Below are 20,057 nucleotides of genomic sequence, written 5' to 3'. Positions count from 1 at the left end.
CGGCCCTTTGCTGTATGTCATTCCCCCCTCTCTCTCCCGTTTCCAGTCTAAGCTGTCCTGTCAAAAATGAAGGCCTAAAAATGCCACACACAAAAATATCTTTGAAAAAGAAACAGCTGGGCATTGTAGTTTTTAGCAAACGTTACTCAAACAGGAGTAAATCTAAAGTGCATTTGCTGGGGACTATTTTCAGCTGTGGATTAATACACATTCAACAAAGGCAGCAGGACGGTGTATGTGGGACTGACTTAGAATAAACCACAGTGTGTGTTGGTGTGTTTTCAATACACAATGGCACCGAGGAAGAAGATACTTCAGGCTTTGGATACACAGACACTGTCACCAGACTTATCCTTTTAAAGGTCCCATGACATGGTGCTCTTTGGATGCTTTTATATAGACCTTAGTGGTCCCCTAATACTGTATCTGAAGTCTCTTTTATATAGGCCTTAGTGGTCCCCTAATACTGAATCTGAAGTCTCTTTAATATAGACCTTAGTGGTCCCCTAATACTGTATCTGAAGTCTCTTTTATATAGACCTTAGTGGTCTCCTAATACTGTATCTGAAGTCTCTTTTATATAGACCTTAGTGGTCTCCTAATACTGTATCTGAAGTCTCTTTTATATAGGCCTTAGTGGTCCCCTAATACTGTATCTGAAGTCTCTTTTATATAGACCTTAGTGGTCCCCTAATACTGTATCTGAAGTCTCTTTCCTGAAATTCAGCCTTGGTGCAGAATTCCAGCCACTAGAGCCAGTCCCACAATGAGCTTTCCTTAGGATGTGCCATTTCTGTGTCTGTAGCTTTAAATACTTTTGAGGAGGAGAGAGGGGGGGAGGGGGTGGGGGTGTGGCCTTGACCAACTGCCACTTTACTCGTTTTCAAGCCATGATGTCTCTCTCTCTCTCTCATGGGTGGGCCAAATTCTCTGGGCGGGCAAAGCAGAGAAAGGGGAGGTAACCTTCCTCCTTATGAGCTCATAAGGAGGAGATTCCAGATCGGTCCATCTGAGCTTTCATTTTCTCAAAGAGAGCAGGATACCCAGGGCTCGGTTTACACCTATCACCATTTCTAGCCACTGGGGGACCATAGGCAGGCTGGGGGAACTCATATTAATGTTAAAAAACCTCATAAAGTGAAATTTTCATGCCATGGGACCTTTAAGCACAGAACACCCAAGAGTTATGCTGTCAAATGTTGGAAATCGTAATTGGGATCGAAGCACTTCATAGAGGAAACCTCCTCCATGGTGGTGATCAATGGACAGTACCCACACAGAGAGCTGCACTGTGACACAGAGGATGCTCTGCTTCTGTACAGAGCTTTAGTGGAATACAAACAGTAAATGCAAAGAGTCAATTATAGTCTGGCTGTGCAGGCCCCAGAATACAGTCTAAACGCCCAGAGTAAACCACCAACCAGGGAGAGAATGAGAGAATTTGGATTCATCCTGACCAGTGCCATTACAAACTTACAACGTTTAAAAAAAACAACACAGAATAAAGGGAATGCTGATTACATTACCAAAACCATTACCAAGGCAGCACAATTGGAATTTTTTACTTGATTTCAAATCATAACCATCTGCTTTTGCTACCAGGTAGATGTGTCACTGTGTGTTGTTGTATATCAGACAAATAAAAGACAGATTTGCTTCAAGGAAAAGGAAAACCAGACTGATGTTCAAGCCTCTAAATGCAGACTATGGATATGCTCGGAGGTCAAAATGTGCAGCCGCAGGCATTCTCACACAAATAGAGCCTATTGTGTGCACACCCAGAAAAACACACACAGACACAAACAATTCTCACAATGATATATTCTAACATGTGCGTTTCCGTTTTGTACAATTGCAGCCAGATGGCCGGAGTGTGTGTCTCTGTGTGTGTACTGTCGTTGGGGCTTGCAACTAATTCAGAAAGCATGAGAAAGCCTGGGAAGTTGTGTATCAGCAAAATAGTCCACAGAGGAAGTGTTTGCCGTTTCTCTTAGCCCTCTTCAAAGGAAAACAATTGAAGGGGAAGTGTAGCACTTAGTCAAGTAATGGTATCATTTCTTTTAAATCATTTTTAAGACAAGTCTTGCAAGCCACGCACAATAAATCTCTGTCTAACACCAATTACAAAGCCAGGATTGGATCTTGGCTTTTATAGGCTGTTTATTTCACAGACTCAAATGATGAGAAATTGCTGTGTCATAGTGCCTTTGAGACTAAAGTCAAGAGGTAAATCTCCAGGGCCCAGGACTGTGTTCAGAGTCAAGCGAATGTGTGCTGCTGACCAATAACAGAATGTCTTGTCAGTGCTTTGAGGGGAAGAGAGAGCCAAAGAGTCCAAAACAGAGGAAGGTGGAAGTAGTTCCCCGAGAACAAAATTCACACGACACAGCACAGAGAGCATGTTAGCCATTGGGGCGCCACACCAGCTAGCTCAGCGACTAGTGTCACCAAGCTTCTAGTCGCACTTTGCCAGACCTTCCTACACAGCGCTGTGGAGGAGGGTCTGGCTAGTCCACACAACATTTAAAAAAAATTGCAGACCCACCCCCCTTAGAATACACTTATCTCTCCAACTACAGATACTGGTTGGACAGTAATCCTATCAATTTAAAAGAAGAGAAGAAAAACATTATCCATTCAAGATACTCAGGTTGTTTGTTTTTTGGACTCAGAGCCGTGCCATTACCTGGAGCCAAGTCAGCTGAGCATCATATTGCATTTGTTCTCATGAGAAGAGCTAAATACAGGCTGTTGATCTCTCATGTGGTAGCAAAATAGTAACAGACATAAAAATAGACCCAACAGTATGATAACATTTTGTTCAGCATTTCCTGCTTCATCGCTCAGAATGAATAAATCTGGGAGTTGTTGTTGATCACTACCAATGATGAAAATCACTCACAGGTGTTTACAGCTGCATTCTGTCACAGACGTTTACTGATACCGGCCCCTACTTTGGACAACTTCTACCAATGTTAATTAAAGGAACAAACCGGTTTATTAAAGTGCTTTCCCTTTTATATAAGGAAATCTCCAGCTGGGCGCCTGGGTAGCTCTCCTGGTTTTTTGCTGCGTGTCATTCACCCTCTCTCTCCCCTTTTAATGTCTTCAGCTGTCCTATAAACATAAAGGCCTAAAATGCCCCAAAATCAATCTTTTACCTGTGTTACTGTAGTGCCGTCTACCTGCCGTAAATTGTTTTGTGACTTTGAGGGGAAAATCGGACCTGGGCAGAGGCATTAATAAGAACGATATAGAAATAGCGTAGTCTCATTTGCTGTTACAGGCCATTTATGATCAGATGGAAAAATCACAGAGTTTCAGAAACATTAAAAAAAAGTTACATATAGTCTCTTTAAATGTGGTTTTATTTTTTTTTAGTTTTCCCCCATCATTTGTATCAGCTACGATGACATTGAACCAAAGTAAACACCACAGTAATTGCTGAGATTTGGGGACATGGCGAGTTTAAAATAAAATAACACAAATCAAGAAACATGAGAAGTCAGTTTACCCTAGTGTGGATCAACGGAAGTACATTGCCAGGATGAGCCTGGAAATGTCGAAGTTGTGAAGAAAATTTGGATTGTGCAACAAGGCAGGCCTGCTTGGATCTTTCAGGGAATGACTGTAAAGACTTACAAAGAATATCTTCACAGCATTTAATCTCTAACTGGGAGGTTTTGGGACATAGTGGTGGGATTACTGTGGACGAAGTACACGCGGAGATACACTAGTAAGAGCTAATGAGGTTTAACCATGTATCCAGCTAATTTAAATAGCTCAAGGTACTGTATTGCAGTGTTTCCTCTATGTTGATATTACCGCGGCGGCCCGCCACAGTATCAGAAATAGGGCAGACGCACAACAGGGTTTCCGCTATGTACACCGCACACCGCCGCTCCTTCAGCTGTTTATGAAAAGTCATGGAGTCGTAATTACACGACTCTGCAGAGCCGTCTGCTCTACTGAACTCAAGCGAACTGTCATCCGCTCTCTCCCCCCTTAGGGTGAGCAACTGGAACAGTGACAGGACGTCATCACTCGCGAAGTCATGGCAACCAAATAAACAACAGGGCGAGTACTACTTGTCACTCAATCTTAGGCAAAGTGACAAACAGCGACGAAAGCCGCGACATAAAATCCGCACTCACGCGGGTCCCGTGAAATATGACAGCTACAATTGATTGGAAAATAGCATTGTGGACACTGAAGTTGATGAATTTACTGTTTATCAGACCCCAGATGAGACAAGAAGCTAACGTTAGAGATGTTCACAGGTCATTTTTTGCAAGTCGAGTCTCAAGTCTTTGAGCTCAAGTCCAAGTCAAGTCTTTGAGGGGCAAGTCCAAGTCAAGTCTCAAGTCTTTTGCCACAAGTCCAAGTCAAGTCTCAAGTCTCTGGTCATCTGATCTGTCCCTAACACTGTATTGTTAAATCTTATGAATTCAAAACATGTCCTGTAGCTATCCAGACAGTACAGTATCAAAATCAGTTGTAGGAGAACTTTATGGGGTCTACTTAACACATCCCTCTAGCCCTCAGACCTGGTGAAATATTAACCTAAGTCTGTCACATCATATGGATACAACTATAAAGATACAATGTGCCTGTTCCCAGCATAAGCACAACACTGCGATGGTTAGCTTGTTACCTGTGGTGATATATGCTAAATGTAACGCCTCTTTCACTAAACAAAATGTCTAATGTCAAAGTGGAAATCAAGAGAATAGTGGCAGCGCCACATCAGTTACAGAACAACATGCATCTCAGTGTCAGTCCAAATTACACGCAATAAGCAGTTTGAACTCACTAATGTAATGCCATTTATTTTCTAAGTGTTAGTACGCTCAGTGAAACTGAGTCCAGCGCGAGGGAGATCCGACTCAGAGGAGGAGAGGTTAGTGAGGCCAGCGTCTCCACGGCAGGTGACAGTGCGCACGGATCCGCTGCACCACGCATGGATGAAATAATGAAATAGTAAGTAGGACTACAGTAACAGAAATATGTGCAGAATTAAGACAGTCAAGACGGCCCAGTGTTTGGTGGACACCTTGGTACACCTTGTTCACTTAATAGTCTACAAATCCTCCACGAGATCAATTACGCATCACAAGAGTTTGCCCACCCGACACAGCGTTTGTTCCTGGGGAGATGGATCCGTGCGTCCCGCCTCCTGTGCAACTACTAACTATAAAGATACAATGTGCCTGTTCCCAGCATTAGCACAACACTTTGCGATAGTTAGCTTGTTACCTGTGACGATATATGCTAATGTAACGTCTCTTTCACATTAGCGTGTGAGTGACTGACCTATTTAGGTGCCTTTTGAGATGCCTGATGAAGTCCGACGTTGTTGATCCGGATCATTTATCTTGGTGCCACACACCTTGCATGTAGCTGTTAGCTTACCGCCACTGTTTACCAAGTTATTGAAAGCAAAACTAATGACAAAAGGTACAACTCCGGGAGGACTTGGTGTCGCCATCCTCAATGCATTTTTTTTAATATGTGAGTGCGCGCACATAAGGCATAACGCATGCGTTACGTTGCACATTATGGCAAAGGGCAGGGGACGTGCAGCTCGTCATACGTTTCCCCCTGTATATGCGCCAATAAAAGAAAATAGAAATACATGAATAAATTTAGATTTAAAAAGCAATAATTGCATGAAAACAGGTTGTTGACGAGTCTCGAAGCTCGAGTCCGAGTCAAGAGGCGTTTTCTTTTATGGGGTGCAAATGTTCCACCAAAACAAGTTCCTTCCTGATACTATTTTGTAGAACCACCGTCACAGCGTCTTGAGCATAGCGCTGCCCAAGACGATTGTGATTGGTTTAAAGAAATACAAAAATTCTCCTATCCCAGAATGCATCTGTGGTGGAGCCAGACCTTACTCCACAGTGCTGTGGAGATAGGTCTGGCAATGCAAGACTAGTTTAGCCAGATCCAAGTGTTTTTCCATCGCAGGTCCTTTTTATTTTATATCGACAGCATCATGTGGTCCAGCAGGGGGCTATTGAGGGCATCTAAGTAGGTCAAATGTTTGGATATTACTACACAATTAAACCTTTTACCCCCCACACCTCCTCTAAAGAAACTTTTTGTTTTGCTCATATATGCTTGCTTATGATATTTTAGTCTTCAATGCACGGGGAAAACAGTATGTGCGGTAAGTGCAGTAGGTCAAAGCAGGAAGTGGGTCTGTGAACTGGGGTTGATGTTTACACCGGACAGTTTTCGAAGTTATTTGACTGTTCACCCGCGTTTTCTCTTCCAAATAAGTTTAGCTAACATGAGGGTTTCTTCACAACCTGTGCGATAGCTCATGTTTCCTGCCCCATCTGACTTCTTGTCAGTGATGTCACCAGTGTTCCCAGAGCAAAGCAATTAAGCTGGTGAGCAATGTTCTTATTACTAAACAGAATCATAGCCAAACCTACAAAAAAAAAAAAAGACCCAAGTCGTAATAAATTGGAATCTCTCTTTATTACCCTTTTAAGCTGCACATTAGCAGACCCTTCAAGAATACAACACATACAGCTTATTTACAGACAAGCTATTATTACATTCAATAGGTCTGAGTTTAGGAGCCGTCATGCTTTGTTACATGTTCGAGTGTCCTTACAAAAACTGCGGCGCGAAAACCCACAGCTGATGAGAGACCATGGACACAGCCACGTGTCTGTCTCCTATCTAGAAGCACAGCATTTTAGAGTGTGACTTTCACCCACAGCGCTTTATCTCTGCCAACGCCGTACCATGTGCTTTCTTTCACATGAGCACAGTGGCTCCTTTGACCAATTTACCAAATTATAGCCCACTCCTTTAGGAAGGCAGAGGTAGCTAGCATGCAGGGAGTTTCCCCCCCTAAACGTAGCTCAAAGCAGGGCCTCTGGGGAAATGACACAGAGCTAAATATAAAGCTCTGTGCATCTTTAGAGCTCGAGACACAGCCCATTTAGCTCGGCCCAGCCTGCTCAGTGTGGACAGCGGAGTGGTTAAAATCACTGCTTTGGGTGTGTGAGTGTGGGTGTGAGACGTGGAGAGAGAGAGAGACAGGAAACAGACAGCATTGATTGTGTGTGTTGGAACGATTCAGTGTTTACGTTCAGTCAGGGAGCTGAGCACGCAGTAACTGATTCCCAGTGTGAAACTGAACGAAAGAAAGAAAACCCTTAAATTATTATTCATAGCTATACTGTATATATGGCAGGGATGCTCTCAAGTCTCTGAGCTAGAGTCCAAGTCAAGTCTCAAGTCTCTGAGCTAGAGTCCAAGTCATGTCTCAAGTCTCAAGTCTCTGAGCTGGAGTCCACATATTTAGCATTCTTATGTTTGAGCCTTGTTGTCTGAAGTGTTTGAAGCCAAAGATGAATGACCCAGCAGCTGCCGGTGCCGTGGACATGTTTGTTGTCCTCTCTCACGTGTAGCCGCGCGCAGCAGATACGTTACATATCACCTCACCAGACGTTTCCTAAAAATAAAGATTGTTCACGAGTCCCGTATCTTGAGTCCGAGTCGAGTCTGAAGACTTTTGAGGACGAGTCTCAAGTCAATGTGCGTGCAACTTAAGTGCGACTCGAGTCTGAGGACGTTTTCACACATTAAAGTCCGAAACAAGGTCCGGACCAAGGTTCATGTTTTTGTTACATTGTATACATTTGATCCGGTAAGTTTTGGTTTCACACTGCAGTTATGCAAGCGCACTAAAGATCTATACGTGACAAAACTACGTCCTGTCGTCATCACATACGTGAGCTGCGTCTCCAGATACTGATAATTGATTGGTTTGTAGACGGGCTTCCCCGTCCTCTCGTATCTTCTCTCTGTGTCGGAGTTTTTTCAGCTGACTGCTGCTCTCCCCTACTGCCGTGGCTTTTTTTGTTTTGTTGTGATGTTGAGAAGCAAGACACGGGAACTTTCTGGAGAATTTATTCAGAGACAAACGGAAACCTACACTGTACATTTACTACCACTTAACAAATAAACTGCTGATGTATTCTCTGCTTTGATAGCCGACAGCTGTCTGCTCTGAGCGCATTCACCGTCACTCTCACTCTCTCATGTAGCCTACACACTAAGCACCGAGCTACTGTATTCCTTAAAGGAGCTATTCCCCGGTCTTGTAACACAAGGAGAGCCTGCCAGAGCTTCTTGTATTTGGTCCGAAAGTCCGAACCATCCAAAAAATGCTTTCACACTGTAAACGAACCGGACCACGGTTCAGTTTGGTCCGGACCGAGACCACCTCTTTTGGTCGGACCAAAATTTGGTCTTTTGATCCGGACCGTGGTCCGGGGGAGGTTTCACACCTGTAATTTTGGTTCGGATCAAACTGAAAAGTCCGAAAGTCCGGACCAAATGAGGTATGTGTGAAAACGCCCTAAGTTTCTGCTGTTGTTTTCAGAGTATATCCTTATGTCTATACGTGTGTGTGAGTCAGAGTAAGGGTGTGTGCCGAGTGCCACTCATCCTTTCCTCTCCCCCTACAACCCCCTCCTTCTCCCTGAACACAGGACAATTCTTTGGGATCTAAAGCACACAGCATGTGCACTGGCAGCAGCAGCAGAGTGGCTACGCTAGCAGCTCTGCTCCTATGTTTGCACTGCATTTTGAACAATCGCCCACACTTAGAGAGCTTAGTGGTCTTAGACGTGCCTCGATGTGCTTGTGTTTCAACTAAGCTGCTGGAATGATGCAGAAAGAAACTTTAATTCCGTCTTAAATGGGAAATGATGCAGCATTCCTCACTGGTAATGACATGAAAAGATGAAAAATGCAAAATTCACAAAACCAGAAAAAGAAAGTCTACATTTTGACAGTGTTTTCTCATGTAGGCGACTGGTTCATGCCATAACTAAAGTCCCCCAAACAATGCAGGATGAGGAAAGAAAGAAATAGTTACTGTTTGGTTCTTCTGAGATGCCACTTACTGATCAGTCTCGAATGAAATTACATTTGAAAATAAATTCTGATCATGTTTTAATCCACTGGGAGCACCAGCTGTTGTTCTGGCAACTTGTAATAAAAATAAAGAAATACTGAATCTAGGGCTGCAACTGACGATTATTATCTCAATTAATTGATTAGTTGTTTGGTCTCTAAGATGACAGAAAAATGTGGATCAGTGTTTCCTAAAGCCCAAGATGACGTCCCCAAATGTCTTGTTTTGTCCACAACTCAAAGATATTCAGTTTACTGTCACAGTGGAGAGTAGAAACTAGAACATATTGACATTTAAGAAGCTGGAATCAGAGACTTTGACATTTTTTTCTTAAAAACTGATTAATTGATTATCAAAATAGTTGGCGATTTATTTAATAGTTGACAACTAATCGATTCATCTTTGCAGCTCTAACTGAGTCAACGTTAAAGTACTAGCTCTGATTGTCTTAATGCCATGGTATGGGAGTTTCCCCTTTGTGTTAAACACTATCCATCACAGTGGGCAGCACGGACTGACAGATGAGACACAGGACACCTGTAGAGGCTCCGAGCTGATATGTCCAACAGTGCCTTCTAGTGGGAATAAACACAAACTGCAGGCTTTGATACAAGTTGAAATACTAATAGTTTACCTGAAGCCTCAGTCCTTCACAGTACAATTCATTCAGACACTGTCACTCTGCGCTGCTGGGAACAGCAAACAGCTATACGTCACTGACGCTGAAAGTCAATTTAAAGTCTAAATGATGCTCATTCCTTCAGTGACAGAGCTTTTTTTAGTTTCTATACTTTTACCAAGTGGGTTTACTGTGGATGTGTTTGTGCCTTCAAAGTAAAAGCGCAGCTGGCAAGAGCTTTGAAAAATGTTTTCCCCCGTCTAGTGGCTGCCTAAAAAAGGCAATCCTGCTTCACTAGAGCATAAGCCACCCCGGAGCTAATTCCTGCTTGGTTTAAAAGATGCAAGATGTACTGATTAAACCTTTTAAAAAAACAAGAGGAATGTTTGCTGTCACCTGAAGGAGGTTGCTGGTTCACTGTAGTTTTCAGTGTAAATCATTCAAACATGCATTATGCTTTCTTCTCCCTCAAGAAAAAACTTGATATAGATATAGGGATATTGAGACATATTTCCCTCCCAGAAGAGAACAACGCCCCCCCATGGGCCAGGTAAACCAATATCGCCGTATTAATGATGAGAAATGTTTTCTGATATTGATTAACAACATGGCAAATGTATTCAAAATCACATGTAAAAGAATCAAACTGATGAACACAATGAACGGTCTTCTACTTTTAAAGCCGACGTTAACATTTGTCAAAACGTCAAATGTGTAAAACAAAACTTGAGTTGTTATTTTTAATCACAATTCCCCTTGAATCATCCATATGGACAACTGCATTTTGTAAAATCAATAACGCAGCCTACTCATAACACCTTGATAAGTCAATACTTAAAAAAAATACAAAAATTCGACTGCTTCATCTTCATCTGCTTCATTAGTCTCAATGACACACGAGCGCGCGCGCACACACACACACACACACACACACACACACACACACACACACACACACACACAGCTGTTCCTCTCTCATGCTCTGTGGTCCTTCATCTGCAGCTTTCACACAGCCATGTCCCAGAAATGTAAACAGAATGCTGGGGCAGGAGGGGCTGGGTGGGCCTGTGTGTATCCAGGGTTTGGGGTTAGTAATGGGGTTGGAGTGTGTATGCTTGTTCCCGTTCCCACCCCTCTTGGGGTAGAGGGGCTTCTAAAGTGCCAGGGATCCCTCAGGACCAGATGAGAGGAGAGAGTGGACAGTCCTCGCTGTGGGAAATATCCCTGAGCCGTCTGTGACCCTAAACCACCTCTGCCTTCTCTGTGTTTGTCCCCAGGCTTGTCCGTGTCCCTTTCCCTGTCCCTGTCCCTGTCCCTGTCCCTGTCCATGTCCCTGTCCCTGCTCCTGCTGATATGACCGGACCGCTCACTCTGTTATGTAACCAAAAGCCTTCGGCAACATGTGAACGAGGAGAGACTCTGCAGAGAGACTCTCGGCAACTGCCAGCCATTTTTACTCCTCCTGTGTGTGTGTGTGTGTGTGTGTGTGTGTGTGTGTGTGTGTGTGTGGAGAGGGTCTCCTCAGTCACACACACACACACACACACACACACACACACACTCAAACCTAAACAAGTCACTCTTTCTCCTCCACTCTTAATATTTCAACTCTGCATATGTCCCAATATGGTAATAACACTGAAATATCATGAAAATAACCCTAAGAAAAAGTGAAAGGTTATTGTGCAAGCCTTATCTAGGCTACTGCTACTACTTTATCACTGCAATGTTTGTTTTTCATTTCTCCGGCCTGACTGAACTCCTCAGGCATGTTAAATCTCAGATGTTCTGTACATTATGCAATCCAAGCAATGTGTGCAATGTAGTTAATAGCTTAAATGACAAAATAGGTTGTATGTCATTGCCTTTCAAACTGCTATAACAAAAATGAATCACGAGTGTGGGTGTGAGTCTTGTGATCTGTGGGTTAGGAGGATCCCGTTAGGCACAACAAAAGTCTAAAACTAAAGTCCTATTCATGCTTGCTGCATCTGTGTGGCCAGCATGCTCTAGAGAAGCTAAATTGTCACTTTCTTCGAAGAGAGGCTGTGCAAGAAGATCTATCGCTACGCACGCCTTTATAATTCATCTTTGTCTGTCTTTACAAAAAACAGATTGATTCCTTTTCTTTTTCCAGCCAAATACAACCACAACAAAAGCTCTTCTACTTGATGTTGTGAGGTCACCAACTTCATTTCCAGTGAAAGATATCTTGCAGCTTACATGCAGCGGTGGAAGAAGTATTCAGAACTAAAAACTAGTAACTGGTAACTAAAGCTGTCAGATGAATGTAGTGGAGTGAAAAGTACAATATTCCTCTCTGAAATGTAGTGGAGTAGAAAGTGGCATGAAAAGAAAAGACTCACGTAAAGTACAAGTACCTCAACATTTGAACATAAGTAAAGTACTTGAGTAAATGTACTTAGTTACATTCCACCACTGCTTACATGTCTGCAGCTGTTTGCGTCCATACTGGAGTAGAACAAACCTTAAGAGTCTACAGCCACAGTAGCAGCACTGTGAGGCTTCACTTAGGCACAGCGGTGCTTTGAGCGAAGGATGCTGATGTTTAGCACGTATAGCATTTACCTTGAGCCATGCTGCTTACATGGCTGATTACTTCAGGGAAAGATTGTTGTCGTGGCTAAAAGAAACCAACAGTGACTGTTGGTAGGAAGTCTCACTGTACAGCAAACCACCTAACCAGCCTAAGACATTGTTTCTGTACCAGTGTCATACTACTTTTCCTTTTCAACTGAGAGACAACTATCATCATTTGCATCCACCATTCGTCAGTAAACAAACCAATGCCGTTTTTTTTCTGTCTGGGACGGTCCCTTTAAGTTAGGCAGGTGAGCAAAGTATTACTAAAGCTTGGGTGGCACTAGTCTATATCGACGACGTTCCACTTCTGGGATTGTTCCGACTGCTCCTCAGATCTCTGCAGGGTAAATCCAGACAGCTAGCTAGACTATCTGTCCAATCTGAGTTTTCTGTTGTACGACTAAAACAACTTTTGAACGTAAACATGTTCCACCAAAACAAGTTCCTTCCCGAAGGCACAGCACCGCCCCAGACGATTGTGACTGGTTTAAAGAAATGCCCATAACCCAGAGCACGTTTTTCTTCCCATCCCAGAATGCTGTGTGGACTAGCCAGACCCTCCTCAGCAGCACTGTGGAGGAAGGTCTGACAATGCGAGACTAATGGCGCTTTTCCATTACGTGGTATACCTGCTCGACTCGCCTCGACTCTACTCGCCTTTTTTGGTTTTCCATTATGAAAAAAAGTACCTGGTACCTGCTAACAGGTACTTTATTTAGTACCACCTCAGTCGAGGTTCCAAGCGAGCTGAGGCGATACCAAAAGGTGACGTGAAAGCAACAGAGGGGGGTGTCCTGAACAAACCCGCCATTTTTAAACAGTTTAGCCAGCTGTGTTTTTTTTTGCTGCCTCCAGCTTTATTTGAAACTAAATGTGTCTTCTGGCAACAACACACCTTCCACGTTCTGTGTGTGTGTCGCGTTAGGTCACAGCAGTTTACTGCGGCGCAGCTATGACGACCAGCCACGCTAAGGCAGTACTAAAATCTGCAATGGAAAACGGACGAACAGTGAGGCGAGTAGAGTCGAGGCGAGTAGAGTCGAGGCGAGTCGAGCAGGTACCATGTAATGGAAAAACGCCATAAGGTGGCACTAAAATACATCACTGTCAAAAGTCTCAGCAGCTGCTGTTTATCAGTTACTAGAGTTTGGAAAGCCTGACATAACTTAGCAGGCTGAATGTGACTATAGTCTGAACCAATGTTTCTTCATACTGTTCTTTCTAACACTGGTAAGAACAATGGAAAGAGTTAATGACAGCCTAGTGTGTTGTAGTCCATTATGAAAACAGGTCATAGTGGATAGGACTGGGATCGTTTTCACTCTCTTAACTGCAACGCATGGTGGGATGACTTTATAAAACTGCAGTTTACAAGCCAAGGTTTGCTTGTAATTCAGCAAAACAAATGAACAATGCATAAAAACAAGGACATGAACTGCACAAACTACACGTTTCAGAAATAAAAAAGTAAAAGAAAGAAGTAAGCTTTAAGATTCTTTTATGAAGGTTTTTTGAAAAAAAATGTGCAGTGCTTTCTCTGCATCAGAGACCAATTAACAAATTGCCTAGGTTGAAGTAATTCTCTAATTAAAGCCCTGTTGATTAATGGAGGAGTGAGGGTTGGGTTGCATTTGGATAATGAATTGTGTCAAACAAGATCGAAAAGAAATGCATCAAAGTGACCTTCTCACTTTAACCCAGTGCTTAACTCGCTCTTTCTATCTTTCCTCCATCTTAGCCGAAGTGGACGCCTGCTGACATCCAGTCTTTTGTAGAGCACCCTTAGGTCTTCTAATCTGTAGTAGAGCAACGCATTCTCAAGGACAGGTTTGTATGATATCGTACAAAAACGCATGCAAAACAATTCATATGATATCCTACGAAGTTACGGTGACCGCCGGCCGGTCACATGACAACCGGTAACATGACAGTTAATTAGCGGTCTTGACAGTTAAATTAAGCCGACAAAATTTTACTGGGAGCCAGCTACAGAGCATGGAGAGCTGCTTTCAGAGGCTGTTGCTTTTGTTGGAGTTTATCCGACAAAAGGTGGTCGTCATGAGGGGACGACAGTTAAGTTTAGGCACCAATCGTGGTCTGGACACCTTTCTGGGACACAAAAACGGGTTTCCTGGGTAAAAGTCTCTACTGCTTGAAAGCCCTGTGTTTTATGACACATTGACAGCAGTCATTGTGGTGCAAACAGCAATAAATACGTGGAACACATACACAGTGCTTTACTTTTCGTAGCTATATGTACGAATTGGTTTATGAGAACAGCCTGAATATATACTGTACATGTACATACACACTTGAAAATGCTGGATTGTCACGTAGAACGCATAAGAAACCATAACGCATGACGCCCACAGCTCTTAGTTCAATATTAAACAGGTTTCTTATGGCCTAGTTTGTACATTCCCAGGGATCTGGGATCATACTGTATACCATTAGAGGATGCCTGATTGGTGCTTGTATACACAGCATAATACAGGGCACATCAGGGAAATATGTTTGGTTCTAAACACAGCGCTAATTGGACCACATCTAGACCATCTCTGCCCTGCAGTTACTCATTACTCAGCAATGTCCTGGCCCTGTTCCCCCACTACACAAGACCAAAAGAAAAAAAAATAAGAAGGTGAATGACGTATGTGTTAGACGTTTGCTTTTCCGAGTGTGTGTGCATATCTTTGCTTGTGTGTGCATGCATTCCTTCTGTGTGTTTCTGGGCGGGCATGTGTTCAGATGTGCAGTCTACCTCACCACAATCCCTAATATCTCTCTCCCTCTCCCTCAATCCCGTCATCCAGCCTTTGTTTGTGCAAAATAAAAAATAAACTATTCCTGGCAGAGCTGGCTCGACATGAGGGCACATCTGAGGAATGCTCCAGCATGCTTCACAGCACGCCGTGCACGTCCAAGTGCAGGGGTCTGGTTGGGGGTACTCACTTCTGTCATCATCATTGCCGTGGTGATCTTCCAACCACACATTATCAATTACAATAAATGGGCTGCCAGTTGGCATCACCTTCCCACGGGGGGGCTGCTTCCAAATTCATTCTGTAGACTCCATAGTTAATAACTAGTGGGTTACTATATTTACATCAAGACTAAGAGGCCGCTAATTTCATAATTACACTCATTTTACTTGTGTACATGCTGGTGCAGTTACATCTGATAACATTTTAGTGTCTTATTTCTGTCAGTTACCGAAGCTGTGGCACCTAGGAACAGACATTGATGTGTCAAAATCTGTGGAATTCCCCTTTAGGCCAACAAGAAGTCATGAAAATGCCCCAAAAAAAAAGGTAAATTTGAACATCTACAATCTACATCTACAAGGTTGTGTGATACGATTTAAAGTCCCACAAAGCCTACTAAATGGTCCTTGCAGTGAGTTTAATCAACTATGTTTGATTTTATCAAAGCTGAAGTAGTTGTTTATACGAGGACAAGTACAGGGAACTGTGGGGCAGTGCACACTCAGTGATTTCTTGCATGTTTCTCACCAATGTTGCAATCATTCACTTCTTCATTTCTTCTTCCACTCTTAATCTTGCAAACAGTACACTTCATCTGAAATCAGTTATAATAGGTTGGGCACCATTATATCAACGTGACAGACTGGGACACAAAAATGTTTCGTAGTGAGCAGTAGAGTCATTCTCAGATTTTGAAAGTCTTGTGATTTGTACTAGGTTTGACTGCTGGTCTGTCTTTGTTCTGTCCGTCATTTGAACCAAGTAAGTCATTTATTTTAGTTGCTTCCAAATCCAAACTACTATCCAAACTAAATTCATATCTGGGGTGAGGGTGGGAGGCAGCTACAGTGCGGACCGAAGACCTTCGGTTGGCAACTGTGGGGGCTCAATTTCGTCCAGACGTGGGCACCAGCGCCTGGGGTCTGATATAGTCTGTTCCCAACAGATCAGCAAACTTTATGTTTGTGATGCCTTTAGCATCGTTATCACTTGGCTTTCGCCCTTTTTGAAGTTAGAGCAACTAGAGGGGTCAAAGGTTATATGACGCCATTGACAGGCGACCAAACGGAACATCCTGCGTCAATGACAAAAAATGACTCTGGGTTTGAACATTGCTGGAAACATTTGGGATAATGTCAGTGCGCAACTAAACAAAATATAACATAGGTGTAGTTGTTTGTAGACATTTTCATGCAGAAATATTTCATATTATATCGTTAAATTGTGTTTAACTAAAGTAAAGTAAAGTGCACCTCTTAGGCCAATAAAAACAGTGGAATCAAAAGGAAGCACTTGTTATTCTTATGCTGAGAAACAGCTGCATGAAAATATCAGATGTTCATTTCATTCAGAATGGAACATTATCATCCGGTAATAAAGCTGTGTGTTTTTTGTAGCTCGTCCCATCTGAGTGGAATGTCTGGATTCTCATAAGAAAAAGTTGTTTTTTTTCCCAAACCTTTTTCTCCGACTAAGTTAATATATGGTCGATGTTGCAATCAGTCTGCACCTGAGTGGGGCAGTAAATCATGCTGGCTTCAGACTGTGAGCGAAGGAATTCACCAAACAAGGTGCTGCGGAGAGCCGACACACACCTCAGGCTGAGGTACTGCTGCTGGGAACACACTCTCGCTCACTTGCTAGCAGGAATGCACACTCGCACGTCCACATACAAACACAAACAGCATCATCCACTTCCTGTCATACGGAGCCACAGCCAGAGGGGTGACACATACTGTATGCCCACGTAGAATCACTTACTCAGAGAAATGAAATATAGCACAGCAGCTTAACACCCTAACCCAGCGTCAGGTGCATAAAAGCAACCTGTGTTCAGTCCATACCTATAGTATTATTATTTCTCATATTCCTCCAATGGCCATGTATTTTAGGCTCTACCAGACAGCATGACCGTTGTTAGCCTTTTAAGCCAGTTTTTTTCCTCGGTGGGAAAGGTATACCACCAAATGTTTTACACCTCAGCTGATCAGCATTTATGAGAGCAATCAGCACCTTTAATGCAGCCACAAAAGCCTCTGGGAAAACTCCTGTTGGCAAGCCAAGATAAAAGAGATGAAATAGAGGCAGATGCCCTGCGGCTTCTATTACCTTCTCTAGACCGAATTACAGTGACATCACCCCAACACAAAAATCACTCCCAGGTAGACAAATGGAGAGATGTGAAATCGGCAAACTCGTTCATTTCTGTTGTCATTTTCAGCTGTAACTGTCTGAAGTTTAACATGGGCTTTTTTTTCATATACTGGGCTGCTTTGCTAGCACCTTTGATAAACCAAATCTAGCGTTACAAACAGCAACATCTCACAGTCGGTCGGACTGACTGCTAGTTTGGGTGGTGTCATTTCCTTTAGTCTGTGGCCCAACAGGTAAATTAGCGTTAGTGAAAGTGTTGACACATGAAAGCATCAAAAAGATGAAGAGTATATTCACTTGTTTTTCGCCCCCGTTTGCTCAGCGCCGTTAAAACAACTTCACTGACAATATTTGTCTCGTAGCAACTTGAAGACGATTGTCACAACACTACATGTTGGCCTCCACATGACATATACACAAAGCTGCTACTTTTTAGAGCAAATGGTCAGAGCTATCAGCAGAGAAGTAGCTTTAACAGACTACAGGTTAAGTCAGGGAGGTGTCATGTTTATGTCATATGGAGGCCAATGTGTAGCGTGGGAGGGTGTTCATTTCAGAAACCAAAGAGCTTGGTTCCAGAGCAGCCCTTTAGCGAGAAAAAGAACATCTTGCACATCTTAAACAGATGTCCATGTAGAAAGCCTCTGGTGCGAAAGCATCTGCAGAGGATAATAACATGTTCTTGCTTGATCACTTCAGCTTTTATGAAAGAAAAACAAGACGTTTCGGGAAATATTTTCTCTGCACAAAAAGAGTGCAGGGGGATATTTGCTTTGGGTTGACAAGCACCCAAAACCATTTAAACACACAACATATGAGAAAGAGAGCGAAGAAATCATCTCTGTGTCTAAAACGGCTCCTAATGCCAATACCAAATAAGGCAACAGAGCAAGCATGTTTTTTATTGCCCTTGCAAAAATCACTTCAGACTCAGACTCAAACACCAGAAGACGTCATCATGATAGCAGATTCAAGGATACGGCTTTTTTATTTACCTTTCTTATCCAGAGGATTTTTTGATTTCCAATAGATCCGAAACCCCAATCCAAATTCCCTTTATTTATTTCAGAAAAAAAACAACTGTCAAACAATGGTTAAGTCGAGTAAAGTCTGGTTTATTTATATAGCCCTAAATCACAAGTTTGTCTCGGGGGGCCTCCAGATAATGGTCCATTCTGCACAATAGTAACTACCTTGTTAGTGGAGCTGATAGAGGCTGTTACCTTCCAACCCTGTTTGCAATAATTCTTTACCAGGAAGGACCCTGTAATGCCTGCTGAGCACATACAGCATGGAAGCAATTACTAAAACATAACAAACTAAAAAGTGTTACTCACCAGCTCATAGTTTGTTGCTGGAACACAAGATGAAGACACCTAAAAACAAAAATAGAACTCGTCAGTCATATTGTTGCTTGTTTGCAGTTATTTTATTACATGAACATTATAAACAGCAATGGATTTGTAACATTCCTAACATTTAGGTGAGGCTTTATGGATTCATGTCATCAAAGTGCCCCCGACATGCCGCCAATGTTGTACTCCATGGCTAATGTATATGCAGATGCAAACCAGAATGGAGGGACAGGCTTCACTTAAAGCTACACAAGTCGGTATTTTGATATTAACAATGTAACTTTTAAAGAAAAGATGATTCACACATCCAAACAGTTGTGCTGTGCAGTTGCGTAGGACAAAAAACAAGGACTTGAAGAAAGAGAAAATTCCGCACACTGCTCTTGCTGCAGCATCACCATTTATTAAAGAGCAGTGTGCGGGATTTTCTCTTTCTTCAAGTTCATATGAACAATGTAAAAAATGACAATGTGTAATGTGAAAGGGCTCACTCGTAGTGACAACCCCACAGAGAATCATCACCCGACTGCAGTCCTCCTCAGCTCTATGGAGCGTTTTTTTTTTTTTTGTTAGCATCTTTCAGCTCATTGATTTGGTTTTACGGCCCACAACTTTACTGTTTTTAGCTCACTGCTCTCATCAACCTTATTTCCAGTAGCAGTGAAACAACTCTGATTAACCTACTGTACACTACCTACCCAGCAATAAACATCACACAGACACAGTAAGCAACTAGAATCGGCACAGCACAGACCTCCGCCGAGGCAATGCCCTATCTTGCAATGTTAAGGAAAGTGAAAAAGAATTAGTGTATCTGCCCTGTTGTTTGGATCAGCTACAAAGTATATGGGGTATTTCTTTGGCTCATCCTACACCCTCCCACCAAGTTTCATGAAAATCGGATCCTGCTGGCAGACAGACAAACAAACCGAACCGAAAACATAACCTCATTGGTGTAGGTAACAAGCTGGTAAGCATTTATCATCCAAAGAGCCAGATGAAAAAATAGATGACTACATGTTGGCCATATCAACGCTATAAAGGTCAGTGTTGTGTTCACAGCAGCTTGTTGTGCTACCCCCAAGTGGCCAAAAACCAATGACTACAGCTTTAAATAAGGCTGTTTATGATGTTCTTTGTGTACAGTATGCAGCATTTGCTTCAGAAAAGACAATGTTTAGAATTGGCACTGCTCAATTATTCCCACTACAATAATGACTACAGAACTCAGCTATGCTATCAGGTTTTAAGAACAAGGTGATGACAGAGTGTTGGCACTATAATAACCTGATTGAAAAGCACAACTGTCTTGTCTACCCAACTAGACTCTGATCCTACATACTGTACGATATTGTTTACCACAGCTGAAGTAGCAGCAGATGTTAGTCAGTGTG

The 20,057-nt window shown here is 42.7% G+C and overlaps 1 protein-coding gene across 13 annotated transcripts in view; it reads right to left on the bottom strand.

Moving 5' to 3' along the window:
• The window catches only part of tns1b (tensin 1b), a 237,720-nt gene that overhangs the window by 90,406 nt on the left and 127,257 nt on the right, over positions 1-20,057 (bottom strand). For all 13 annotated transcript variants that reach the window (XM_036004705.1, XM_036004706.1, XM_036004708.1 and 10 more), the window contains one exon: positions 18,646-18,684. In XM_036004705.1, coding sequence (XP_035860598.1) covers positions 18,646-18,684 — 39 coding nt within the window. The remainder of the gene's footprint in view (positions 1-18,645; positions 18,685-20,057) is intronic.

Source organism: Sander lucioperca, chromosome 8 (assembly GCF_008315115.2).
Source record: "Sander lucioperca isolate FBNREF2018 chromosome 8, SLUC_FBN_1.2, whole genome shotgun sequence".
NCBI lineage: Eukaryota > Metazoa > Chordata > Actinopteri > Perciformes > Percidae > Sander > Sander lucioperca.
This window is presented reverse-complemented; position numbering and strand designations above follow the sequence as displayed.